This window comes from Capronia epimyces, assembly GCF_000585565.1.
Source record: "Capronia epimyces CBS 606.96 chromosome Unknown aczIQ-supercont1.2, whole genome shotgun sequence".
NCBI lineage: Eukaryota > Fungi > Ascomycota > Eurotiomycetes > Chaetothyriales > Herpotrichiellaceae > Capronia > Capronia epimyces.
In genome coordinates, this window is record NW_006912905.1 from 2,752,605 (window position 1) to 2,779,283 (window position 26,679).

Sequence of the window (26,679 nt, forward strand, 5' to 3'; positions counted from 1 at the left end):
GCCGATGCCTTGTTCAGGCGAGCAGAATATTCAGATGACGAGCCAACGCGCAACAGTCACGCCAACCTCAACACCCCGACTCCAGCCATGCGTGATGCCAGATGGAAGACCATTCAAGATGTCACTTATTACAGACCGCCGTCAGATAGTGCCGAGGACAGCAATTACAGAGTGAGATGTCGAAGAGGAAAGAGGGCGATGTCAGGGAGGATTGTTTGTGATGGAAGAAAGAAACGGGGCTAAACCGACGTTGACTTTGAAGTTCTTCCAGGCGAGGCAGTCTAGCCGAATGAGGAATCGCAGGTGACTAGCGCCCGTGAGAAACAACAGATTTGCCAGACTGCGCTATATGCTTCGACCTGCTCACATTTCTGGAACCACTGCGCCCTCGACCCCAGACTATGCAATTTGCACACTGCCAACATGCCCTCAGAATATGATGCTGTGAGGTCAAGATGAAACCTTGCCAGCACCTACGTCTGTCTGGCCTGTTGAGTCGATTACCAGCCGGATACCCTCCACTTCACTATGGCCGGCCGCCTTCAGACCTTGCGAGATCGTCAGATAGGTGAGCTGCCCTCTACACCCGCTTGCGGTGTGTCTCCGATGAATCAAGTCTGACCATCTCAAGCTGCGATCGACCGGATACTCAACCTCAATCGTGACGATCCGTCGAACGTGGAGTCATCGAATGGTGCTCAAAACGGCGACCTGCCGACCGAAAATGGAGACGCTACATGGAAGGTCCTCGTCTTTGACAATCTTGGAAGAGACATCATTAGCAGTGTACTGAGGGTCAACGATCTAAGGAGTAAGGGGGTCACGATACATTTGTCAGTCTCTGCTGGATTGCGATCTACTATTGTGGAAATCGATCAATAAGTGACTCTGCTGCAGAAACATAAACTCCACGCGCTACCCAATCCCCGATGTCCCTGCCCTCTATCTCGTCGAACCCACTGCCACCAATATCCAACTCATATGCTCTGATCTCTCTCGAGGGCTGTACACGCCGGCCTATGTCAACTTCATTTCTTCTATTCCTCGCCCTCTCCTCGAAGACTTTGCCGCTCAGATTGCTGCCACGAACAGAGCGGATTCCATCGCTCAAGTGTATGACCAATACCTGAATTTCATTGTCGCTGAGCCAGATTTGTTTAGCCTGGGCATGGGAAAAGAGTCTTATTGGATATTTAATAGCGCCAAAGCTGAAGCCGAAGTTCAGGATGCTGCCATTGACAGGATCGTCAGCGGACTGTTCAGTGTGAGCGTGACTATGGGTTCAGTTCCTATTATACGGTGCCCACAAACGGAGCTGGCCAAGATGATTGCCACGAAACTGGATCGGAAACTGAGAGACCACGTTCTCAACTCCAAAGATAATCTGTTCTCATCCAAGGGTTCCGCAGCCAGCGTCTACTCCACACCTTCCCGGCCTGTGCTCATAGTCCTGGACCGGAATGTCGACCTGGTCCCGATGCTTTCTCACTCATGGACATACCAGTCACTGGTCCATGATGTATTAAAGATGCATCTGAATCGCATCACCGTGGATGTCACGGACGACGAAACCCCAAACGCCAAATCTCGAGCCTATGACCTCAATGCTGGTGATTTCTTCTGGACGCGTAACGCCAGTGCACCCTTTCCCCAGGTGGCAGAGGACATCGATAAAGAACTCACAAAGTACAAAGCGGATGCGGAAGAGGTAACCAGAAAGACTGGGGTTAATAGTATCGAGGATCTCAATGACAGCTCCGCGTCAGCAGCGCAGTTGAAGGCAGCTATCACCCTACTGCCCGAACTACGAGAGCGAAAAGCAACGCTGGACATGCACATGAACATAGCTACAGCGCTGTTGAAAGGCATCAAGGATCGTCAGCTGGACAATTTCTTCCAGCTTGAGGAGAACATTACCAAACAGACTTCTGACCAGATACTTGCACTAATCAAGTCTGACGACAAAGGAGACAATCCCTTGGATAAGCTGCGGATATTCATCATCTGGTATTTGAGCGTCGACAAAGAGCCGTCGAAGGCTGAACTATCAGAGTTCGAAACCGCCCTTAGGACTGCCGGGGTGGGTGATGCGGTTGCCGCCATCAAACACATCTCGAATGTCAGACTCGAAACGCGAGGCACGATGATGACTTCGACTGTCACAACTTCGCAGCCTACTCAGGGCCCGTTGTTCGGAGGCTTATCATCGCTTTCCAAGAACTTCACCGACAGAATTTCCTCCTCGACTTTCGGCAACGTTAATCTCGACGCCTTGTTCTCGGGGGTCAAGAACTTTCTTCCTGCGGACCGAGATTTAACAGTAACGAAGATAGTGGAATCCATCATGGACCCTCCTGCGGCCTCGTCCTCGGCGATCGCAAAGACGGAGAATTATCTCTACTTCGATCCCCGCAGTGCCCACGCCCGAGGCACGACAGGGGCATCAAATCCACCTTTACGAAGCGGCCAGCCCGCTGCGGGTGTCAATCCGACCTTCGGACAACGACGGCAGGGGTATACAGAAGCGATTGTCTTCACAGTCGGGGGAGGAAGCATGGACGAATATGGCAATCTGCAAGAGTGGGTAAAGAGAACGAGTGGGCAAGGCGCAAGCGGCGGAGGAGTCGGTTCCGCTCCACGCACCAGGAGGGTCGTCTACGGGAGCACCGAACTGGTCAATGGCGAGGACTTTCTGCATGAGTTGGTCAGACTAGGACAAGATGGCTAGATGTAAATCCACACGGCTGGCAGAACTCGACCGAGGATTGACCACGCAGGCCACCCTTTTCTTTCAGGCACAGCTAGATTCCAACTAGCCTATCCTACAGATCGTGACAGAAAGACCTTGCCTATCTGGACTATCTGGACTATCTGGACGCCTGTACAAGCAAACCGAAGTCATCACCACGTCAGTTTGTCTTCGAGCCTTCGACACTCCTGGAGCGAGTGAGAAAAGCGGTAGATATGTACTAGGTAATGCATTCACAATCGTGCATCCACTGTACCAAATCGTAGAGGAAACATGCCGCTTCATAGGTAGACATGGCAGGCACCCTTTCGCGCGCCCCAACGCTCCTGTAGTTCCTCATCTCCTCCCCCTCCCATACCGCCCACGTCCTTTTGCCTTTGAGTTCTTGTTCTTGATCTTCAGACTACGGAAGTTCATGTGACTGTGGGCATTGGGATTGATTGTCCTCATGGCGACTTCGTCTCCCTCGGTTCCTAGGGCGGCCTTCTTGCCCTTGTGCCTTGAAGAGGTTTTCGATATTCTCTTTCCCGAGATATCGGACTCGAGTTGAGGTTGTCTTGATGTTGCACTCGCTTTCTTTTTCGCACCCGCGCCTTTTCTCGGCGAGGTCGTACACTGCTCGTTCTCCGGGAAAAACTCATCTTCATCGCCGTCTCGCTCTGCCTGCGCGATGAGGTAGTCAAGTTCAGAGTCTACATCAGATTCTGGTTCAGGGCCAATAGCTGAGTCAATCTGGGTTTCTTCCATACGTGACGTGTCATTGACATCGTCCTCGTCATCACACTGATTATCCAACGCTAACTCGTCGTCGTCGTCTTCCTCTGCAGCAACAAATTTGGGTAGTTCAGCAGGCTTCATTCTCACAGGTCTCATGATCACACGTCTTGTTGTTCTCTTCTGTCCCTTCTTCGTCCATGTCCTGACTGGCTCTGCCGAGGGGCCGTGATCAACCTCGGTGGGGGTTTCCTCCACTTGACTATCGCCGACGAGGATATTGAGCTTAGTCGATTCCATCTCACGCAAAGCGTCGAGATCGTCGTCATGTTCATCTCTCACTTCGGCGCTTTGGCTCTGGAGGTCTGCAATCATCTGGCTGAGCGGCTTCGGGCCGAACTTGGCATGTCGAAGCGTCCGTGGGCCTGCCCTGCGCAAGGTCGGGCTAGTGGCGTTCTTCCACGACGACGACACAGTAGTGGAGCCTGCAGAGGCGGATAGCAGTCTCTCTTTAAATGAGAAGGATCGCTTCAAGTAGGGCGGGGTGGCATCCATTGTAACTACTGCTCCGTCATCCTTTGATGGTGATCGCCCCAGAACGATATCCCGCAACGGAGTTTTGCTGCTTTGGGCTGGAGATTTGGCATGGACATCGGCATCATCTGCGTCGATCATAGTGGCGAATCGGATGGCACTCGGCGTCGCGAAAAAGTGGTTGAGCATGAACTTCTTGCCTTCACTCGCTGGCGTCTTGGAATGCTGTCTTCTTCCTGTATTCAAGACATGTGACCGTGGAGTGATAGTCAACATAGATCCAGGCCCATTCTCTGCCTGTTTGCTCCGCCTTTGACTCGGTGTTTGTGCAATCGCGACGTTCAACCCTTTGTCTCCATCCTGGGTATCAAACAGCCAGTCAATCTTCCTCTTTCTACTCGAAGGGGTCTCTTGAGAGGTAGCAGTTCTTGCTGACCCGGACCTCGGAAGCAAATCGAATATTCCTAGCACGGTTCCATCTCGCCGCGGTGTCGGTCCAATTGCGCTGGGGATGACCTTTGGCGAAATCGACGAAGGTGCGTCATATGGATCGATGTCGTTCGGATGCAGGCGCGCTTTTGAGGGAGTGTTGACGATATGCCGTGGTCGATTGGGCGTTAGGCTGATCGCACTGTCTGTCCGGGTATGCTCATGTCTCCGTCGAGTTTGAGGAGCATGGAGTACATCGAGACTGAGCCTGCCTGCTAAGACGTCCCGCACCTTGTTGTACTCTTTGTATTTTGCTGCAACAACCGCATCGGTCTTGATGTCCTCTTTACTGGGCTTCCGGCCATCGTTCTTGGCCGCAAAACTCCGTTCAAAGTCCTTGAGAGCGGTTCGAAGCGCATCTGCTCGCGACTGGATTGATTTCCTTTTCGGCGTGTCTAGCAGTGGAATGGCGTCGTCCATTTCGATGCGTGGAGCCTAGTATCATGCGGATGAATGTCTTGTGTAGATAGCATAAGAATACCACGACAGGAACATCAATCCCATCACTACAAACTACTTTCTAACACGAAGGGTGCCTGGTGGGTGCTGGGACTCTGTACACGTGCCGGCAATGGCAGTGGGACCGCGCTCGACGCGTCTTCAATTTACGCGTGTACTTATCCCAAGCAGGTTTGCCGAACACAGGTGCAGTCATGTGATCCAAGATTCCAACGTCTACTCCGTACTCTGTATGTCCTAAATATCCGTAGATACAATGAACTAGCTGACGGATCCACATGGGGTTGGTCACGGTTGAGAGATGGAGAGATATGAGATGCTGATGGTGACGATCGTGAAGGCTAAGGCCATGTACTCTGTAATCTGTTCAATCTTGTTCCGGCACCCATGGCTGTTTTCAGGCACTGGCCAGCCACAATCTCAACAAGCTCTAAGCTGTTTTTCTCTCTCCTGGCCGCAAGCCCCGGTAGAGTCGGTCTCGGGCCCCCACAATGCTCCCTACTCTCTAGCCTTGCCCAGGTCCATCGGTTCGACCTTGGAAGCCTTGCCAAAGTGGATTCCCTCCAGACGCTCCTCTCGCTGGGCCTCGTCGATAATTCCGCTGTCAACAATGAACGGCGGCCAGCGGTATTGTTCCCAGATGGCGAATGGGGATGGCTTCTCTGCCGGCATTGCTTGAGCATGCGCTGCCTTCACTTCAGGCTGTGTGGGCTTTACTTGAGAATGCGCCACCCTCACTTCAGACTGTGTAGGCTTTACTTGAGAATGCGCCACCCGCACCTCAGACTGTGTGGACTGTACTTGAAAATGCGCCGCCCTCATTTCAGACTGCGCGGTCTTCTTTACAGCCTGAGGCAGAGGCAGAGGCAGAGGTAGAGGCAGCGGCCGCGGCTGTCGGGATGACTGTGTTGGAGGAGAAAGGGCCAGTTAGCATAGCACTCTATTTCCTGTAGGCTGGCGACGAGTGCGCATCTTGGTTTACACTTACATGTTGAACCTCAACACAGGCTTCCGGGGCATAGGCCACCTCTTGCAGCATGATGTCGAAATCGGCGTGGGACTTAAGCATGCGCCATTCGCATCTCCTTGTCTCTTGCTCTAGCTCTGTCTGTGTCACTTTTGCCATGCGGTACTGCCATGGTCCGTCGGAGAGCGTGAGGCCTGCCATGTAGGTGGACAAGTCGCTGGTTTTGCATGAAAGATCGGTCAAGAGAGCCAAAAATCGTGGAAATCCCATGCTGAGACCGACTACGACCTCTTGCTTGATATGGGCAACTTGATCGACATACCGTACACAACAAGCTGCATCTTCAAAGCATGCCATCTTCACGAAGGAGTGCGCATGACCGAGATTAGGTGATCTGGTGAGCTGGTGAACCTGAATGGTACCTTGAGGAAAAGGGAAGGGCCTGATGAGGTCTTGGTTTCTGGTAATGTTTGCGACTGGGAGGAGTTGCTGAAGTGTTCCAGGACTTCTGTAGAGTTTGTGTAGCAAACAAGTTGGCTGAGCACACGAATGCCTTGCAGAAGAACACGGGTACGGCATTTTTGCTGTTGTTCCTGTTGAAGTCCCCGCCGAAAGGGTGCGGCGAAAAAGTGAGGTCTCACAGGACCGCTATATTTGCCCGCAGGTGCTGTGAATGATGTTAACACTTGCTGTGAAGTTTGTTCCGAATTTGTTGACATTGAGCATTGGTTAGTCATTGTTCTGATTCCTTGTCGATTTTCACCATCTTGAACCAGCCAGAACTAGGCTGAACACAAGCCAGTACTCCTTCATTCAACACGAAAGTCGCTCAATTATGTTGATTCTAAAATCTCTGATTCCCGTACATCCCCCAGGTTACCGAGTCCCGCAGCAGCTTCAAGGCTGGGGACATGAAGCCAGACATCGTGAGTCTTGTTTCCCTGTTCAGTGTGCCAAGCATGCGATATCAATGATTCTTGTACGTTCATCAAATGTCAGTATCGTCTCATTGAAGTATAGTGAGTGCTAGCAAACTGAGGTTATGGTTGATATAGCACAGCCGTTGTCCTTGCCACAAACAGCAACACTGGGCATGACATGGACCCGCGAGCTATGACAAGGCTGTGTTCTAATATCCAACGAGTTTGACTGGAAGAGAGAGCTGATTCATGGGGTCTGCGGCAACAACTCCCCTTCAACTGCGCATGATGCAGAGACAAGCTGCTTCAACCCCATGTAAGCTCGGGGTGCCAAAGATCAGAAAGCATTCGTGGATGCGTGCTGAGTTTGCATGTGCATTATTGAAAATATGAAACTTTGTTTCCCTTGACAAATGCTTCCAGGCGAGCAATCCGTCGAGCAGAAGCACTTGTTCGTTTTGAAGCCAGTCTTGCATTCTGTCCTGGGGGCCTGTTGTGGTCACAGACTTGATTGTCCATTATCCACAACTAGCTGGTGATAGCTTCCATCAGGTTGGGAGAAGGAAGACATTGGAGCCCCAGGATTGATCTTGCCCTAGCCCTGCTCGGTCCAGGATCTTTCTTTCGTCTTACATGGTAAGGGGATGCCGAGCCAGAATTATGTTCCTTTTCATTGGCTGCAGCGCCGACGACTGCTAGTGGCATCCGACGATTGCGATTGCGGACTGGGGCCAATTATTGGTGGGAACCGGGGCTTTTCGAACCAGCTACGGGACGGACAGGGCTGAGAGTGCCAATCCAAGCCTTATTTGTCCGGAAGCGTTCACAGGACCAAAAAGATAGGCCGAAGAAGAGTGCTTTCGAGCTCCTGTCTCTGGGTTGGCGCTGGGCAGAGAAAGAGAGGAGCAAGAGAATTGCAGCCTACATCGTGCATTGTGGAAGGGGAAAAGGGAAAGGGGCGGAGGTTCAGCGCACGTGACTCGGAGCGGAAGGATATGGATATTCGCGGTTGGGCAAGGCGGAGTTACTCTGGACTACTACGTGTGCCGGAGTACTGCGAGTACTCCGTCGTAGGCTCGCTATTTCCCCCGACAGCCACTAGACTCTTTTGGGCCGGTTGCCCTTTTGCTCGGGCTTGAGCTTTCGACTCCGAACTTGAATTGCCATCGACAAATGTCGAAGTAATTGACTCACATTGCTCAGCATTTTTGCCTCTCCTCGTCTTCTTTGGCGATTATACCACTCCTGCGACCTCTTGTCGCGTTTCCCTCTCTCTTCTTCATTTCTACAAGTCTGCGCTCTTCAACAATGCTGAAGACCTTGGTCCCCCGAGCGAGCCGATCGCTTCTCTCAACCAAAGCTCCACACCTTGGTCCAGCGAACCTTCGAACAGCCCCAAGCTTCCAGATAGTCTCACAAAATCAGCAAAGAAGAAGGGGCTACGCCTCAGAAGCTTCAGACTATGATATCGTCTTCATTGGTGGTGGTGTCGCAGGGTATGTGGGCGCAATCAAAGCTGGACAATCAGGCTTAAAGGTACTTAAAATGCTGTTTCCGCCCTACTCCGTGACAACTGCTGACTGTAAGGCAGACTGCTTGTATCGAGAAGAGAGGAACCTTGGGAGGCACATGTTTGAACGTCGGCTGTATACCTTCGAAATCCCTGCTGAACAACTCACATCTTTACCATCAAATATTACACGACACCAAAAAGCGTGGCATAGACGTCAATGATGTCAAACTCAACCTGGCGCAAATGATGAAAGCGAAGGATGAATCCGTGGCCGGTTTGACAAAAGGTGTAGAATTCTTGTTCAAGAAGAACAAGGTGGATTACATCAAAGGAACAGGCTCGTTTGTGGACGAGCACACAATCAAAGTCAACCTGACTGAAGGAGGCGAGACGGAGATCAAGGGCAAAAACATCGTAATCGCCACCGGTAGTGAGACAACGCCATTCCCGGGTCTTGAGATCGACGAGAAGAAGGTAATTACGAGTACCGGCGCAATCGCCCTGCAAGAGGTGCCCAAAAAGATGATCGTCATCGGGGGTGGTATTATTGGTCTTGAAATGGTAAGTCGAACCTCAGCTACAGCTTTCTCCAAAATGCGCGGATTCTGACTGCTGGAATAGGCATCGGTGTGGTCTCGACTCGGTTCCGAAGTCACGGTGGTTGAGTTCCTGGGTCAGATCGGCGGACCCGGCATGGACCTCGATATTGCCAAACAATCACAGAAGCTTCTCGCAAAGCAAGGCATCAAGTTCAAAGTCAACACTAAAGTTTTGAAAGGTAATGCCAGCGGAGATGGCGTGAAGCTCGACGTGGAGGCAGCAAAAGGTGGCAAGAACGAGACCCTAGAAGCGGATGTTGTCCTCGTCGCCATCGGCCGACGACCCTACACTGATGGATTGGGCATTGAGAACATCGGCATTGAGCTTGATGAGCGCAAGCGTCTTGTCATTGACCAGGAATACCGAACCAAGATCCCTCACATCCGTGTGATTGGCGATGTAACATTCGGGCCCATGCTGGCGCACAAGGCTGAAGAGGAAGGCGTCGCAGCTGTCGAATTCATCACGAAAGGCTACGGGCACGTCAACTACGGCGCCATCCCGTCTGTCATGTACACGCACCCGGAAGTGGCGTGGGTAGGGCAGAACGAAGCCGAGCTGAAATCTGCCGGGGTCAACTACAAGGTCGGCACATTCCCTTTCACGGCCAACTCGCGGGCCAAGACCAACTTGGAAACCGATGGTCTGGTCAAAATCCTGGCCGATGCAGAGACGGATCGCATCCTGGGCGTTCACATCATTGGCCCCAACGCCGGCGAGATGATCGCCGAGGGTACGCTGGCGCTGGAGTACGGTGCCTCGAGTGAGGACGTGGCGCGGACGTGCCATGCCCATCCCACGTTGGCGGAGGCTTTCAAGGAGGCTGCCATGGCCACGTACAGTCACGCCATCCACTTCTAAGCTTGTAAAGCTGGACTTTGGCGATATGGTGGACGTGCCGGTGTGTGGATTTGTTAGCTAAATCGCGTGTAATGCACTTTTCCAACAGTCAACGCTGGTTGCTGGCGGTGTAGCTTGTGCCTGTACCAGGTGAGGGCACTTGGCCAGACTGCGGCACAGCGCGAGACAGAAAAGAAATGTAGATTATGTCAATGGTTCTCCATTATCCTTCCGGACTACTACAAGATTACTTATCGCAAAGCCAGATCATGCAGTACGCAAATAGAGACCAGCTAACCCCATGCATGCACTCATACACATTAACCCCAGCGCAATCCCGCGGTCCTGGCGTGGATTTCTCTCACTTCATAGTATGCATCAACATGTCCCTTTTTTTCTTTTCTTTTTCTTGTTTTCGGTGCCTCGTGTGGTCAGCCACGCATAGCAACGCGGACAAACAGGCCGATATCGGTGCCGCACATCTTCACTCCAAAACCAACCAGGAAAAACCAGAATAAGGGCAATCTCAACGCCAGGTATCGGTCCCGAGATTAGGCCAGCCTCAGTTCGACACCATTGTGTTACCCCATTGTGCTCGCGGTGGATAAAGGTGAGTATCGGGCGGGGAGAGAGCAGAGATTAGACTTGTGGCATCGTCAGTCTCTCTGTTCAATCGACAGGGAAGGAGGGATAGTCTCTCAGCATACGTGATGCAAGAGTCCGAGAAGAAATCCTGGCTCTTGTAGTCCATTCATTTTCCAGCTCTCTGCTCACTTTTTACACCTGAGACATGACGGGCGCACCTCTTCTACCCGAGGTCCTCAAATTCACACCGCCACTGCGGGCATCAAGCAGAGAGAAGACCAAGCTAGCCGTCCAGCAGGCCCATGCGAACCACAAGAAGGCGGTCGAGGCTTGGGCTTCACGACACCGGCCTGCCCTGTCGTGAGAACCGTTGGTAATCTTGTTGGAAGCTGTGTATGACTGCATTTAAATAGTTAGCGACAGGTTAGAAAGGTGGAGAGACTTGCGGAAGAGCGTATGGGAGCCAACGTACAGAATTGCTGCAAGAGTGTGCGCCGAGCTCGGCAGCCATGGCGACGGCTGCGCAGAAGAAGAAGATGACATTAAGGGCATCAAGGACGACTGGAATGATTGGATGCCCAGTGAACCCGTCGTTGAAGGCGATCGCGATCAGGTAGAAAAGAGAGAGCATTCCGAAGGTGGCAACAAACATGTCGTAGTTGATCACGGAGGGGTCACCGGCGAAGGCTGTGGCGATGATGTTCCCGACCAAGGACATGACGATGAGGGTGAAGAGGAACTGTGAAGCGCTGCATCAGCAGCTGGAGCTTGTGCAGCTCGTGAAGACGAGGGACTAGGGATTTACCTCCAACCCTCGAAGAATGAGGTTTACTGTGCGTGACACCATGTTGCCTAGTCGCCCTGATTTTTGGGAGATGGATGTGTACTCGCGGGGGCGCAAGCTGCGAAGGTAGGCGGCGTGACTGTAAGTCTACAACAGAATAATGCGTGAGGGTCGAGTACAATAGAACTGGGAAAGTCGAGGTGCGAAGCAGTACTAGTATGGAGAGAAAAGACCAAGAGGTCTTAGGTCTAGGATTATGCGGAAGGGAAGAAGGCGGAATGACGATATGGGCTTGCAGGTGATGAAGCTTCTCCGGGGGGTCCTAAGGCATTGAAACTAGAGAATTGGGCCCCCCAGTGCTAATAAACAGCTGACCAGAGCCAAGCTCGGGGCAGTGACGCGGCGCCCACTGGCAGCTTTGCGGGCACTGGACAAGGGCACCAAGGGGACATTGGACACCGACGTCACCAGTTGGCAGGATCATTATTATTGTTATTTTTTCCACTAGCGCTCGTTCGTGGACAGCACCGGCCGCAGCTCTGGGTGGGTTAACGACAGCTCGTTGCTACGTTCCAAAAATCTGAACAGTCGTGGTGTCACTGTGGCAAACCAGCATTGCCGACTCTGTCCCCGGTTACAAGGACCGGGCAGCGAGCCCCTACAAGTAAGCCCTGGGTAAACAGGCTGTGGTGGCTGCACCTGCAGCTGAGGTGCAGCCTGTTTCATCCATGTTGTGAATACGTCATCATTGCTCTGCCCAGCTGGTGCCCAGCAACTGTCACAGCAGTCACGTGAGAGGAGGGCCTGATGTTGGGGCGGACCCGATGGGGTCTGTTATGTCTACGGAACTTTATCTTGTGTGCTCGCTCTCGTCGTCTGAGAAACGAGGCTGTCACGGGCTGCCGACTCCGGACTGTGTGTCCCCAACCCATGCAAACCTCACGTCAAGTCAGTCTTCAGACTTTTCCAGAGCTTTGTCGAGACAGGTTTTGCCCCATCAGCGCGGCAGGTGGCCTTGCCAACATGGCTTGTAGCCTTATCATATAGCCGTCTCCTCACCGAGTTCCGTGTTCCGTGTATCGTCTACCATCTACCATTGATTTCCCACTGAAGGAAGCTCTGGCTGAATCCAGAGGACTGTCTTCTTCGGCCTCAGTACTATGGATCACCACCTCAGAGGTTATAATTATAGCTTTTCAAATGTCGGCGTCTTCTTCTTCAGTCCACTCAAGATGGCTCGCTGAACATCGGTGCTTTGCAACATGGCCTGGTTCCAGACCGCCGTGTAGTTGAGGTTGTCTTCCACTGTCCTACCCCAGGCCGCGTCGAGGATGTTCTTCGTCCCTTGCACCGCCACTGGACTCTTGCTCGCCAGATATTTTGCGAACTCCAGTCCCTCCTTGATAAGTTCCGCCTTGCCGCCAGCTACCACCCGGCTGACAAGATTGTTCTTCTCCGCTTCCTCCGCCGAAAAGGGTCGTGCACTAAGAGACACTTCCTTGACCCAGCTCGTCACTCCGCCCGCCACCTTGGGGAGGCGGCTCAGGGTTCCCACGTCTGCAGCTAGCCCAATGTCCACTTCCTTGACGCAGAACTTGGTGTCAGCTGCGCAGAAGCGGATGTCACATGCCGAGGCCAGGTCAATACCCAATCCATAGGTATACCCATGCAGCAGGGCCACTACCGGCTTCGCGCAACGGGCGACTGTCGAGATGACTTCTTGAAGCTCGAGAATATGCCTTCTAAGAACTGTCGCTTTGCGGGAAGGATCGGCAAATCCTCCGGCAGAGATGGCGTTGTCCGGCTTCGCGGCGTCTTCAACATCGAGCCCTGTAAAGACATGACAGTTTAGCAAAACGTTATTCTGCCATTAAGGGCGCTTGGTGACTTACCTGCTGTGAATGCTCGATCACCTGCCCCTGAGAGCAGAACACACCGAGTTTCAGGATCGACTGATAGTTTCTCAAAAATATCCTTCAGTTCCCACCACATAGGCCCGAAGAACGCATTCAGCTTTTGTGGTCTGTTGATCTCCACATGGACCACATTCTCGGAAGGAACGGTCACGTTGTAGAACTGGTATTTGCCCAAGTTCCTGGGAGCCATACTCGCAAATTAGGGTCTGGCGGCGTCTGTTCAAGGCGTTGGAGAGATATGCGTCGCTCTGTTGGATGGCGGTGACTCTAATGGACCCTAGAAAGTGAAACAGGAGCCGGGGGTCTATTTAATAGAAGATTTCGAGCAGGCGTATCGGCCCTTTCCAAAATTACAATCATTGCCGGTCATCGTTATGCTGGATACTCCTACATATGGGTAATCGACCACGCCACGAGAAACCGCGCGGCGGCTGCCAAATGCCTCGGCTTAATTAAGGCTCTAGAGGATCACGTGCACCTCCCTCACCGACTGCGTCTTTGGCTCAGCTGCGCTCTGCATCGTCGCCCTCCATCTCCAGGGGAAATAAACGACATGTCTATCCTTCCCACCCTCCGTCCTGCTGGCATCAATCCCTTTGGTAGGCTAGCCTGAGCTATGTCATACCATGTCTTGCAGCCTGTGGACAGCGTTGCCCTGCCTTTGACACATCATCTTCTTCCTCATCCTCACCTCCCCTCCTTGTCTATCCACGCTCAGGAGACGGTCAAGACTGGACGCCTTCGGATTTCGAGACGGTGCACGCCTTCCTTTCGCCACTCCCTGATGACTTTGTGGCACCTGTCGGCCAGCTCGCCATTCCGAATGGAAGCATATCTGCCGTCTCCAGAGCTGAGTCGCGCAGACGAGGTCCTATACTTGGAGGCTTGAAGAGACTTCCTCCGCCTAACACCAATCCTTATTACGATAGCCCTGCTAGCACGCACCTTCTAGTCGCCCTTTAGACGTTTCGAATTTTCCGACACGTCCTAAGCTCAATCTAAGAAATCATATGGCCTGTTCTCTTGTACCACTGAAATAAGCGATGGATGTCTGCCTCAGCTGTGACTATGTGGGTTCTAGTGCTCCAACTCTGCTTGCGAGTCCAGAAACCAGCTGTTCTTCCTGTGTTCATTTCATCTTACAGCTTCATCATCATGGCAAGAAGCATTTGATGGTTCTCGACTTCTACCGGCGATACACACGGCCTGTCTCCAATGGCAGAGTGGGCTCTCCTCTGAAAAGCTGGCATTGTCCAAAGCGGGTGTCTTCACTGGACTAGGCCCGAACATACTTCTCTTAGCCTGCCATTCTCAGTTCTCAGTTGTGAAGTTGGTGGCAATTTATGACGCCGTGGCTGAAATCTACGACGTAAAGCGCCTTCGACTATGATCAGCTCACCGTTGTACGGGCTGTAAGCCGAGGGTTCAATTCTCTGGGTCTCCATCACCTTACGAGTGAGTGTATCGAACGTGTCTTATCCGGAGGGACCTGCTGCTGTCGTCAAACCTTTGGCTCGCTATTGGGAGGGCCAGCGAAAGGTCAGCCCTTCGCAAAAGAGCGACCCAGATACAAGCCACTTGCCTTGCCCCCTCTATACAATTGGTTGATTGAGGATTGATGTCAACTACTCGTTATCAAGCTGCAAGACTATTGTGTGGCATCGAGCTTTTCTGTTACTGTCAGCTTGCTCATACGCAGCAGTCTGCCTGTGACACCGGAAGATTAGTCGGTACAGACGCTGATCCGAGACCTCTGTCTGTTGTTGGCACCCTAACCTTCAACGCGTCAATTTACCTTGCTTGAATGCTACACGAAGGCCGCCACTGCCACCCACGATGATAACGATTCTAATTATGAAACTCTGTACGAATGAATATTTTCTGTCGCAGTACTTGATCTTCTAGGACTATGGACTCATGTTGGCGGCAACTGCAAATTCCGCCTTGAGCTAGATCTCTTCTCGAGGAAATTGAAACAATGGCAACTACCGAACAACGAGCCAGCCGTCACCGACCATCGGTGGGATCGAAACACCATCTGTCCTGCATGTACTAAAGACACGCGAATGTGGCAGCTGCCACGCTGGTGCTGATGTCGAATTGGAACCATGCAGAATATTTGACTTATGGGACTGGCGTGATGCCACCACCACCGCTGGAAACCTTCAGGGATCAAACCTTCTCATGCAAAGCCGCCCTAACCTTGCACGTCATTTACGTGAAACACATATTCCCCAACGCAGTTGGCATTGTTCACAGTCCTTGCAGTTCCTTGACACATCCGATCGGGCACCCCGTTGCAGTGGGCAACTCTTCCCGTGACAGGATAATGGTGTTGCACTTAAATTCAGGCCCTCGAGACCCAGAATAAATGACGGTGAGGCGTGGTCATGAAGCCATATTTCATACATGAATCTGATTGCAGTGGTACACAAAGACTGGCAATTTGATTTGTTCTCACCACATACATCTTTGGCAGATTTCGCCATCAGACATCTGTCATATGCACGGCGAGGGTGGCTTATAAAATGGCACTCCCCCGTCTCAACGGCCTTGATTCTTGTTTCAAACGGCTGCTCTCGAAGACTGTGACAAACACAACAATTTCCGCATTGTCAAAGCGATAAGTCCAACGTCCCACTCAGGAGAATTTCAACGCCCAATTCACACTTGTCATTTCACCATCATGTGCTCACATCCAAAATCATGGGTCACCTGTCGTGGCTGTGCTGGAAACGCTCCTCGGTAAGCGCAGCCTCAAAGCTTCTTGCCGAAGCATATGCCAGAAAGATATTCTGTGCATGAGCTGACGTCCAAGATAGCGGCGAAAACAAATGCCGTCAATGCAATGGGGCCGGATGCGTCATGAAGCCTTGCGCGATCTGCTCTTCGAACGCTGGGAGGGCCGATGCCGCAAACGCCAACGTCGGCACCAGGCAAGAGCAAAGCACGATTTGTGGACGTAATGGTGGAAGCCAAAAGTCGAGGACTTGAACACGGTCCAGGGACGCCGGAAGTTCAGCGCGGAATCGTTCAGAAAGTTGGCTTTTTAACCGTACTTGCTCGATGCTTGCATGTCCGTTCCAAAAGTGACGGACAAGGCGATGCTCAACCCTCAATACACTGCTCTTCCAACACTGTCACGAGGCATTCATTAATACACGGCACCGAAGTTACTACTTCTTCCTTCTGTCATGCCACAAGGAAAGCTTGATGCTTTAGTTCAAGGGGTGTTACACACTGGAATCTGAGGGCACTGAGTCAGCGAGAGTCCCCAAACAGCCATTGGGATAATCTCACATCATTCCGGTTGCCTTTCCAATTGAGGACAACCGGAGACTTATCTTGCACGGCTCCGGGCCCTGGAACAACGACTCAACCTCATCGGCTGATCTCATGTAACATGGGCGGCTGCCGGAAGTTATCCCGTCTGGGCCCCCAGGTGGCTTCGTGTGACGGCTCACATGCTGTTCGGACCCGTCACCTTCATGTCGACGGAGCTAGTGCTCTCTTAGCGTATCAAGGTCCGTGGATGGCAGCAGCGAGGTCTCACGGCCTTCATCTGTGACATTCTAGAGGCTGTGCTCACAGGATGATGTCGCAGTCGTACGAATCTAGGAATCAAGGCCTTCTGATGCCGAGCCTACAAGCCGCTCAGCCACGCGATTTGACGGCGAACTCCATTGGCAATCTCGCTGCTGCCCTCTCCGGTGGAAGAATGCGACTTTCTTTCAGGCCTACCCTGGTTCGAAGACCGCTTGGGGTTGGAAAGTAGGCACACTTCAGATGTGACTTTCCAAATACATATGAAACAAGGAGCACCAGCCTGCTTATACTGATTAAGCAAGGGATGGCGTGAAATGCATCCAACGCAGTACAAGTGCACGCCTTGGAACTTAGTCACACAGTCAAAACCTCTCGAACTCTTTGCTCGATATTGGGGTCATGACTGTCATGTACCAGAAGACAATCTGCAAATGCAGAACCGGAATGATGCTTCCCTTTGGTGTCTCATGCCTTTATCACTGCAGTAGCTGGCAGGATCATGACGTCGGTCAGGCCGACTACCCTGAACTCCTCCATAGGATGCACCAACTTCTCAGGAGAACCTATGACCCGACTTGCACAATGGAACGACGGCTGCTTTCTCTGTCCTCCAGTGATTGCAAGGACTTGCCGGAAATAGCAGTCTGCCCTGCTCGTCCCGTTTCTTCTCCGAGCTTCCATGGACGCTGTCTTGACTTCTATTCGGTGCCGATACCTCCGATGGTAACACTACGCCTTTCCCTGTTCACTGGCCGCAGATCAAGGTTCACGCAATTTACGCCTCTTCCTGAAACCGTCCGCACATCCAACACGGTGTAACATGTTTATCAGTTGGTTAGGATGGACATGCTATGACAGCCTTCGTTCAAACAGCCAGGGAAGATACATATCTGTCATCATGCGTTGACGTCGCAATGACCTTGGCTCAAGTATCAACAGAGCTGCAACCGGTATCCTCTCAAGCTATGGCGCTGCTCTAGCATATCACCACTACGGTAGATGCTGACGTGTCATGTTTGTACACCGTACCCTTTTCAATTTCAATTTCTGGAGCGCGTGACGAACAAAGCAGTTATGTCAGGCCCAGTTGGGCCACTCTACTACTATCGACCCGCGCCAGATCAGGTCAATCACAACTCCAATTCCAGTTCACTGTTCTATCGAACACCGGACTTTGAAGACATCCACCTGTCGAATATCACATTGGCCATACCGGAGAGAATTCTCCTAGGCCACGAATCAAACCAGGTAGGGATCTGATAGGCCCGGGCTCCGCAGTATTCCGTCTCCGTGGGCAGGTTAACTGACATCAGGTACCAACATATTACAACACAATCCTAATTTGCATGTTGGCGTGAATTACACACTTCAGTCCCCCAATCATCTCATACAAGCCTCGTACAGTCCTTGATCATATCAGTATGGCCTATACCATGCACTCTCGTGGGCCAGTGACGGTTTGCAGTGGTCACGCACGAACCTCCATACTTTGTGCTTGAAATCTCCGCGCCGGTGACTCGATCGCGCCCCTGCTGTGCCAAAAAGAACACAAGACCGTACCGTAGATAATGGGGCAAGGTACCGCAGTCTGGCCCGGTATCTGAGATGTGCGAATATAGCACTGGGTGACAGACGACGAGAGGTGCATGTACCAGGCTTCGCGTAGACCGGATGAGAGACGGGTTATGTAGAAGTAAGCAATCTTGTAGCATGCAAGGGCGGGCTAGATTCATTGAGCTGAACTCATTAATGGATTTTGATTTTAACCACCTGTAAAGACACCTCATCCACAGATGGTTCTATTATTTATTACTTGGTTGTGTTTTCTACTCAAGGTGTCATGCTATCAAGATGGGACATTCTCCAAACCTAGAGTCGCGCAGCGCAATACATGTTATCCAAAGAACTCTATGTGGTCCTCCAATGAATGCAAGTCATGTCTGGTGCTGGATCATCAGCTATTCGTGGGGATGCATAGATAGTTCGAGGGCCCGGGCCCGTGTCGGTTTCTATGTAAGTAAGGTCTAGAACGCTCAAAGGTGACTGAATATGCGTCCCGTCACCGGGAGGAATATATCAACATAAGATGTTCGGGAATCGATCGAGTAGGAACCGGCATCATAGGAAGAGGAGAGAACGAAGATGGCAATGGTTTTCTCCATGATATGATGTCTCGATCTGGCTGGTCATATTGATTGTCGCTTTTCTTTCGTGATCCAAGTTGGCGAACGTAGCGGAGCTGCTCTGGCTGCGTGTTCATGTGTCGCTCAGGCCTTGCTCGTCGTGTATTACTTGAAGGACGCTAAAAAGCTCACGCACTGCCAGAGCCAGGAAGGTTGACGGACGTAGCCGACCACCGAAGGACTTCCAGCGTACGCTCTATTGGTGAGCAGCAAAGCGTGCGCAATGAATGCTTCAGATAACCATTCCGGCCACAGAAGCAGCTGGGCCGGCGGCATTGGTCTCCAACCACCACGGCTGCACCGCATCTGCATCTGATCTCAGTATACCGTTTCGAAATATTGTGGCGGCAAATGATGACTTGATGCTGATGGTATACGGCGACCACACATGGCCACAGGGATCGTAGCCACCTACCTGAGAAGAAGATGATGTGATCCAGATGATGAAGGGCCAAGACGGAGAAACCGGTTGGGCGTTGTTCATGGCCCAAGCCCAGGTTGGCTTTGAGATGCACTATTAGCAGGGTGTATCGGTAGGACGGTGCAGACTCCAGGGATGTGGTTCCAGGGGAAGCATATTCAGCAGACACATGGCTGCTGCATTGTAATCCCCGAGTCCCGTTAACCTGCTGCATATGTGCTTTTCTCGCGCAATAACCGCCCGTATTTCCAAAGCAGAAGCGGGGCCGGAATCCCGAGGCCTATGGCGATAAAGCCGAGCAGCGAATTTCCCCAATCAAGATGTAGCGCTTGATACATATAGGGCGCAAAAAGAGGACTGTGTCGGATGATTAGGCTGTGGTGCACAACGCAAAGGGACATATACTCACAATCCAAACCCGGCCAAGCTTCGGAGAACAACCGCAGCGGCGATGGCAGAGGCAGCATAACGGGGGTATGCGTCCACAATATATGTCTGCGTGCACTGAAAACCCAAAACAGTACCTGCGGCAATGATGGCTGCACCGATGTTCGGCACAATCCAGTGAGTGTGTTCGTATGCACTCCAGCCGTACATGAAGAGCCCGATAGGCACTAGGATAGCCCCTGGTATCATCATAGGCACGCGGAATTCCGGCGATCCTTGGTTGTTGTTCCGTTTCTTCAGTTTGTGATAGAGTCGGTCATTGACCACTGCGCCTGCCTGAGTGCCCAAGAAGAAGCCAAGACCGAGAGAGATGTAATTCAGGCCACCAACCCCGACGGATTCGTGGTAGACTTCTTCCCAAACCGATGGGAAAGTGGACAAGACAAGGTACATGATGCCGTAGAGATATGCCCTGGAATGTGTTAGCAAATGTTCTTGACCAATGTGCACAGTTCTTACATGTAGATGGCAAGAGCTTGAATAATGGGTTGCGTTCCTAGAAGTCGGAATGGGCGGACCAGGCTCGAGCTGAGAACCTTTCCCAAGGTCCTGTCAGGATGCTCCCATTCAGTGTGAAGATCAGCGTTGCCCGTCTCTTTTCGGAGTCTTTTGGCTTTCACACTGAGCAGCTTCGGGGCGTATGTCTCCCGCAGCCATATTAGACCAAGGACTTGAACACCGGCGTCGAGGATGGACGTCGCCCAAAAGCACCACCTCCAGGTCGTCTTCATGGCTATGAACCCTCCTGCTATAGGGCCTATAGCCGGACCGAGAAGGGGGGCTAGGGAGTAAATGGCAATGGATTTGCCCCGTTCCTCGGCCCGCCAGCAGTCGCTGAGGAGTCCGCCGCCGAGTGCCAGAGGGGCACTACCACCCAGGCCAGCCAGAAAGCGGAAGCCAATGAGTTGGCCTTTAGTCTTCGCGAATCCGCATCCGATATTGAATGCGAGATAGAAGAGATTGGACAACTGCAGCACAATAACTCGACCATAGATTTCGGAGAGAGGTCCTAGCACCAACGGCCCGACCGCATAGGCGAGGATGAAGATGGAGAGGGTGAGAGACTTTTCAATCTCGGATCCAATGTCTAGATCTTCACCTATCTTGTTCAACGCAGGCGCAACCATCGAGGAGGCAACAGGCGACATGAGGGTGAAGGAGGACACAATGAGGGTTGCGGCCCATTTCTTCCCGTTTGACCAATTCTTAGGGTTTTCGGGGTCCTCTGGCCCTTCCCACGTCACCTAACAACGGTTCAGACCAGCCTTCAGTTGCTGAGTTGGGGAGGCATACCAAGTTAGGGTCTTTTACTGATCTTGCAGACTTCTCACTCTTCACCTCGGCAAGATCTGCTTCAACATCTCGACTATCTCGGACGCCGAACCTCACTTCCTGTATGGTTTCGACGTCGGAGGCGTCATCGTCGCTAATGGTCGCTTCCTCGTCTAGCTCATCTCGCCTGGCATTGGCTTGATAGTGGTGTACGCCATGGTCATCCATGAATTGAGGGGGAAACAAGTCATGACGTTCATCTTCAGCACTCGAGTGGGCGCGTCTTAAAGCATCCCGTTCGACTCCTTGGGGCCTATCCTCGGGGGCGGTTCGAGTTCTGTATAGTCTACTTGACATGATGCTCGGTCGGTGTCCGGGTAGCTCGCTGTAGCAATCGGACCGAGAGTCATGTCTGACAAGGGGGCAAGACAGGCTTGGGAGTCAGAGGGCCATGAGAAAGCTTTAAATGAAGAGTAGAATTCAACATCCGAGGGTGTGGAGAGATAGCAGTTCCTAGGAGACCGGTATTAAAACCGCAACAAACCGCCGGACTTTAGTACTCTGTATTGCCGTGGCCAGTAGGACTCCATCCTATAGGGCAGAGAAAAGGGTTTGCACACATCTGGTGCGCCACCCTGGACAGCCTTTTCCATTTCCCACGGAAGTCGGCACGCAAAAGATTGGAGGAGAGTGGGCGCAGGCAGACCCTAGACCGTCAATCAAAACATTGCCATCTACCCGGCTGTATGGGAGGCCCGGAGTCGGTCTGCAGGCGGTTTAGCATATGTCGAAGCGGTCACACACACCCAGAGTTTCATGAGAGATGGAAGCAAGAGGAGAGAGAAGAAGGAGACGCAACGAACAGCAACGAACAGCCACAAACACGATCAGATTCAAGTTGCTGGCGCAGTCCAACCAAGCCTCCAGTCACGTGATGAGGTCTCCCCGCAGCTGTCACGGGACTCGGCTGCGCAGCCCTGAACTGCGAAATCGCTCTATCGAAGGCTCGTGGATAAGTTGGTACTACCGTCGACCGCCCTGCACAAATCAGGCATATCTGGTACGTATATCTAGTCCGTTTTTTAGTACTTACTACTCCATATCCTAGTACATCCGTACCCCATAGAAGCTCCAAAAGGCTTCCATTGGTGCCGTCGCTTCGAGCCCTAGCACATGATGGCGGCCCCTCGCTTGCCGTTAACATACACGATGGCTCAGTCCTAATCAGGCCCTAAGGCCCGCGATCCTGACCGCAAAGACGAATTACAGAGTAGTTCCAGTTCAATCCGAAGCTCAAAGAAACTAAGGCATAACCGACGCAAACTGCCCCTCTCCCTGACAATGGTTACAAAATGTGTTGTTGTTGTGCAAGACGCTGCGCTGCGCTGCAATTCTCTGCAGAGCAGACTGTAACATTCTTCCCTATCCGGAGACGGAGGCGACTCATGCAATGATGTGTTCCAATTCGGCCTGGTGAAAGAGGCCCTCACATGCGATCGTCTCAGTCTTGTCGGGCGGAGATTTTGAAAGCCCCAGGCTGGCATGGCGACGGAAAAACCAGAGGGCCATGTTCCATCCAGCGCATCGATTCCACTGCCTACGAAAGAGAATACACTACAGCATCGCTACAGCACCAGCACTGACCGGAACACTCGAGCTGTAAATGTGCGAGTCCGCAATGTATCGGTGAAGGTGGACCCAGCCGGAGGTTCGCTATTCTCTTCGATCGATGCTGTCAAGTCCAGGGTCTTGCGTAGCTATGCCATTCCGACGATCAAGGATATCTTGAACGACGTCTCAGCAGATCTCCCCAGTCGCAGCCTGACCGCGATTGTCGGCGCCAGCGGGAGCGGCAAGACGACACTTCTCAATGTCATCGCACACCGCGTCAAAGACAAGAGGCTTCGACAGCTCGGAACCGTCACGTACAATTCCGAAGCGTTGGCCATACCGAATGGTCAAGATGCTGGATCTGGTTCTGGGTCTGCAAGGGTTGGAGTGGCGTACGTGCTTCAGCAAGACGTGCTTCTACCCAGCCTGACGGTGCGAGAGACCCTCCAATATGCCGCGGATCTACGGCTGTCGACAACCAAGACACGAGCGGAGCGAGAGGCCATGGTGGAAACCGTGATCGACGAGCTTGGCCTGGGGAAGTGTGCCAACACCAGGATAGGCGACAACGCTCACAAGGGTTGCTCTGGTGGAGAGAAACGACGCACGAGTATCGGGGTCCAACTGCTTGCGGATCAGCCTGTTCTGATTCTGGACGAGCCCACGACGGGGTTGGATGCTGCATCCGCGATCCAAGTAGTGCAGACTCTCAAGAGTCTTGCTCAACGGGGAAAAACTGTCATCATGACCAGTAAGTGTCGATCGTCGTCTTTGGAGGCGGCGCGCATCAGCTTCTGACGGCGAAATAGTTCATCAACCACGCTCCGAAATCTGGAGACTGGTAGATAACCTGATCTTGCTGGCCCGAGGCTCGCCGGTCTATTCTGGCCCGGTTCGAGAATGTCTCCCGTACTTCGAGCATCTCGGCTACAGGATGCCTCCATTCTTCAATCCATTTGACTTTGTCATCGACCTCGCAGCTGTGGACCTGCGCTCGCAGACCCTCGAACAGACCTCCCTGATTCGAGTGCGGAAATTGCATGAAGCGTGGAGGACTCATGGGACTGACGCTTCCGCTGGCGAACCAGAGTCGCTGATAGACGAGACTTTCGACGGGAAACAAGTCGCGCATTCTGGAGACCGACTCAACGAGCTTCTCCACGAGGTCATTGTGCATACTCGTCGGACATTTGTCGTGACATGCCGTGACCGACTGGGTCTCGTCGCCAGCATAGTTGAGTCGTTGAGCATGGGCATCATGAGTGGCTGGATCTTCTACCAGCTGGGCAGCGACCTTGCCGGCATCAGATCCCGGCAAGGAGCCATGTACTCGGCTTGCGCCTTGCAGGGTTATCTCATTCTTCTCTTCGAGACTTACCGGCTGACCATCGACATCCAAGTCTACGACCGAGAGCGAATCGAGGGTGTCGTCCGGCCAATCAGCTTCATCGTCAGCCGAAGATTTGCACGCATCCCACTCGAAGACCTGCCGGTCCCATTCTTGTACGCGGTGATATTCTATTTCATGGCTGACTTCCGCGCGGCTGCCGGCCAATTCTTCACATTCTTTGCAATCCAACTTCTACTCCACATGATCGCGGTCAACTTGGCCACCGTGTGTGTCGCGCTCAACCGGCAATTCATGGTGGCGTCTTTGATCGCGAATCTGACATTCACGCTTCAATCGATGGGGTGCGGGTTCTTCATCAACACTCGCTCGATTGCCGTCTGGCTGCGATGGATCAAATGGGCTGCATATGTGGTAGGTGGTGCTCTGGCGTCCTGCTGCCCGCCATCGTGTTGACATTGCGACAGTTCTATGCCTTCGGGGCCCTTTGTACTAATGAATTCGCGGGCCATTTCTACGATTGCCCAAGCCCTGGAGGACCCTCTGATCCAGCCTGCAGGGAGTACACAGGTGACTATATCCTGGCCTCACTGAACCTCCCTTCAAACTGGCTTTGGAGACCTATCATCGTTCTTGTTGGCTTCATCCTGTTCTTTTTCATCCTGTCAGGAGTGATTCTGCAGGTGCTTACCGAGGAGGTCGAGATGGCAAGGACGCATGAAAGTAAAGCAGCCTCTACCGCAGACGGCCAAGAGACCAATGCAAGGGCGGGCGACGCGAACAGAACGGTCACTGTGACCCTTGACCACTTTGGGCTGGAGATTGAGCGAAGACCGTTCAAGAGTAACCTGACCAAGCGCATTTTCAAGTCCATCAATACGACGTTCGAGCCGGGCGTCTTGAATGTCATCATGGGTCCGTCTGGATCGGGGAAATCGTCATGCCTGAACGCCATGGCACGGCGGCTCTCCGGATCCGTTCGGGTCAAGTACTCGTCTTCGGGAAGGATGCTCCTCAACGGGGCCACCGCGACCGATGATGTGGTGACCTCAATCTGCTCCTACGTGCCCCAGGATGATTCGGCCCTGCTGCCGTGCTTGACGGTGCGAGAGACACTGCACTTCGCAGCGCGGCTTCGTCTCCCGGCGTTTCTGAGCCACGAGCAAAAGGTGCAACGTGCCGAGTCGGTCTTGTTGCAGCTCGGCCTCAAAGACTGCGCGGACACGCTGGTTGGCAGCGACATGGTCAAAGGGATCAGTGGCGGCGAGAAACGCCGGGTGTCGATTGGGATCCAGATCCTCACTGACCCCCAGGTGCTGCTCCTAGACGAACCCACTTCGGGTCTCGACGCATTTACCGCCTTCTCCATCATTCAAGTCCTCAAAGGCCTGGCGGACGAGGGAAGGACAATCATCTTTTCCATCCACCAACCGCGGTCCGACATGTTCAAGCAGTTTGGAGGGGTACTTCTCCTGGCAACCGGCGGCGAAGTCGTCTACACCGGTCCCGTCTCTGACATGCTGCCTCACTTTGAAAGGATGGGATTCACCTGCCCGGAGTCGGCCAACCCAGCCGATTTCGCCCTCGACCTCGTGTCGGTTGAGACGCCCAAGTTGCTGCAACAGCACCAATCCAACTTGACCCCGCTGCCGCCGACGACAACGACAACAACAACGACATCAACATCACCAGCCATCACCGCCGTGATCGGCGTCGACGACACAACGACCTCTGCCGTAAACGAGGCCAAGTCACCGACGCCGTCGAAAGAGACACACCTGACCCTCCCAGCGGCACTGGGAACTTATGCGCGGAGGAAGCTGCCGGTGCAGCGGGCATTTCCCATCCTGCTACAACGGGGGATGGTCAACTTGCGGCGCCAGCCGAACCTGCTGACCGGGCGCATCACGCAGCTGGTCGGGCTGGGGATCGTGCTCGCGGCGGTCTGCTCGCCCCTGAAGCACGACTATTTCGCGGTGCAGACGCGCGTGGGCTTCATCCAAGCGCTGTCGAGCATGTTCTTCGTCGGCATGCTGAACTCCATCGCCATGTACCCGGGCGAGCGGGACCTGTACTACCACGAGGAGCGCGACGGCACGTACGGCCTGGAGGCGTTTTTCCTGTATTACCTGGCCCTCGAGGTGCCGGCGGAAGTGGTGGCGTCGATGCTGTTTTCCGTGCTGACCGTCTTCGCCATCGGCCTTCCGCGCACCGCCGGCCAGTACTTCCTCATGGCCTACTCGTCCTTCTGCGTCGTCGAGTGCGGCGAGAGCTTCGGCATCCTCTTCCTCACCCTCTTCTCGCACATGGGCCTCGCCGTCTCCGTCATGTCCGTCGTCCTCTCCATCTCCATCCACCTGGGCGGCGTCCTGAGCATCGGCGTCGACCACTTCTTGTCCGCCGTCAACCACATCTCCCCGGTCAAGTGGCAGGTCGGCGCCCTCTCCAGCTATAGTCTGCGCAACATCCGTTTCACCTGCGCCCCCGACCAGACCCTGGCCGACGGCTCCTGTCCCATCCAGACCGGCGCCCAGGTCCTCGATCTGTACCGCCTGAATGTCGACACCGTCACCTATGCCCTGGCCCTTGGCGGTGTCACCGTCGCTTACAGGCTGCTCGCCTACCTGGGCTTGAAGATTCGAGCGGCCGATTGGAAGGCTTGGATGAGCTCAAGCATGAACAAGAAGAAACCGTAGGGTCTGGATCCAACTTATGCATAGAAAATTGTTGATCGAAGCATGCTATTCTGCTCTTCAATAAAGGCTAATCGCCAACCTTCCA

The 26,679-nt window shown here is 53.1% G+C and overlaps 8 protein-coding genes across 8 annotated transcripts; 3 read left to right on the forward strand and 5 right to left on the reverse strand.

The window, feature by feature from the left end:
- Nucleotides 1-528: 528 nt before the first annotated feature.
- Nucleotides 529-2,728, forward strand: A1O3_02803 (uncharacterized protein; the record flags this gene model as incomplete). Its single annotated transcript, XM_007732943.1, has 3 exons — nucleotides 529-568; nucleotides 632-833; nucleotides 898-2,728. 3 exons carry the CDS (start codon nucleotides 529-531, stop codon nucleotides 2,726-2,728), a joined length of 2,073 nt encoding a protein of 690 aa, XP_007731133.1.
- A 357-nt stretch (nucleotides 2,729-3,085) lies between these two features.
- On the reverse strand, nucleotides 3,086-4,906 carry A1O3_02804 (uncharacterized protein; the record flags this gene model as incomplete). The annotated part of the gene is made up of 1 exon (XM_007732944.1): nucleotides 3,086-4,906. The coding sequence occupies one exon, from the start codon at nucleotides 4,904-4,906 to the stop codon at nucleotides 3,086-3,088; it is 1,821 nt and encodes a 606-aa protein (XP_007731134.1).
- A 537-nt stretch (nucleotides 4,907-5,443) lies between these two features.
- Nucleotides 5,444-6,182, reverse strand: A1O3_02805 (uncharacterized protein; the record flags this gene model as incomplete). Its single annotated transcript, XM_007732945.1, has 2 exons — nucleotides 5,444-5,848; nucleotides 5,934-6,182. 2 exons carry the CDS (start codon nucleotides 6,180-6,182, stop codon nucleotides 5,444-5,446), a joined length of 654 nt encoding a protein of 217 aa, XP_007731135.1.
- Nucleotides 6,183-8,140: 1,958 nt separating this feature from the next.
- On the forward strand, nucleotides 8,141-9,806 carry A1O3_02806 (dihydrolipoyl dehydrogenase; the record flags this gene model as incomplete). The annotated part of the gene is made up of 3 exons (XM_007732946.1): nucleotides 8,141-8,368; nucleotides 8,424-8,906; nucleotides 8,967-9,806. 3 exons carry the CDS (start codon nucleotides 8,141-8,143, stop codon nucleotides 9,804-9,806), a joined length of 1,551 nt encoding a protein of 516 aa, XP_007731136.1.
- Nucleotides 9,807-10,562: 756 nt separating this feature from the next.
- Nucleotides 10,563-11,088, reverse strand: A1O3_02807 (uncharacterized protein; the record flags this gene model as incomplete). Its single annotated transcript, XM_007732947.1, has 2 exons — nucleotides 10,563-10,769; nucleotides 10,843-11,088. The coding sequence occupies 2 exons, from the start codon at nucleotides 11,086-11,088 to the stop codon at nucleotides 10,563-10,565; spliced, it is 453 nt and encodes a 150-aa protein (XP_007731137.1).
- A 1,252-nt stretch (nucleotides 11,089-12,340) lies between these two features.
- A1O3_02808 (uncharacterized protein) lies at nucleotides 12,341-13,260 on the reverse strand (the record flags this gene model as incomplete). Its single annotated transcript, XM_007732948.1, has 2 exons — nucleotides 12,341-12,984; nucleotides 13,047-13,260. The coding sequence occupies 2 exons, from the start codon at nucleotides 13,258-13,260 to the stop codon at nucleotides 12,341-12,343; spliced, it is 858 nt and encodes a 285-aa protein (XP_007731138.1).
- A 6,160-nt stretch (nucleotides 13,261-19,420) lies between these two features.
- Nucleotides 19,421-21,296, reverse strand: A1O3_02809 (uncharacterized protein; the record flags this gene model as incomplete). The annotated part of the gene is made up of 4 exons (XM_007732949.1): nucleotides 19,421-19,577; nucleotides 19,630-20,079; nucleotides 20,127-20,911; nucleotides 20,961-21,296. 4 exons carry the CDS (start codon nucleotides 21,294-21,296, stop codon nucleotides 19,421-19,423), a joined length of 1,728 nt encoding a protein of 575 aa, XP_007731139.1.
- A 1,185-nt stretch (nucleotides 21,297-22,481) lies between these two features.
- Nucleotides 22,482-26,594, forward strand: A1O3_02810 (uncharacterized protein; the record flags this gene model as incomplete). Its single annotated transcript, XM_007732950.1, has 3 exons — nucleotides 22,482-23,301; nucleotides 23,360-24,312; nucleotides 24,366-26,594. 3 exons carry the CDS (start codon nucleotides 22,482-22,484, stop codon nucleotides 26,592-26,594), a joined length of 4,002 nt encoding a protein of 1,333 aa, XP_007731140.1.
- Nucleotides 26,595-26,679: the final 85 nt, after the last annotated feature.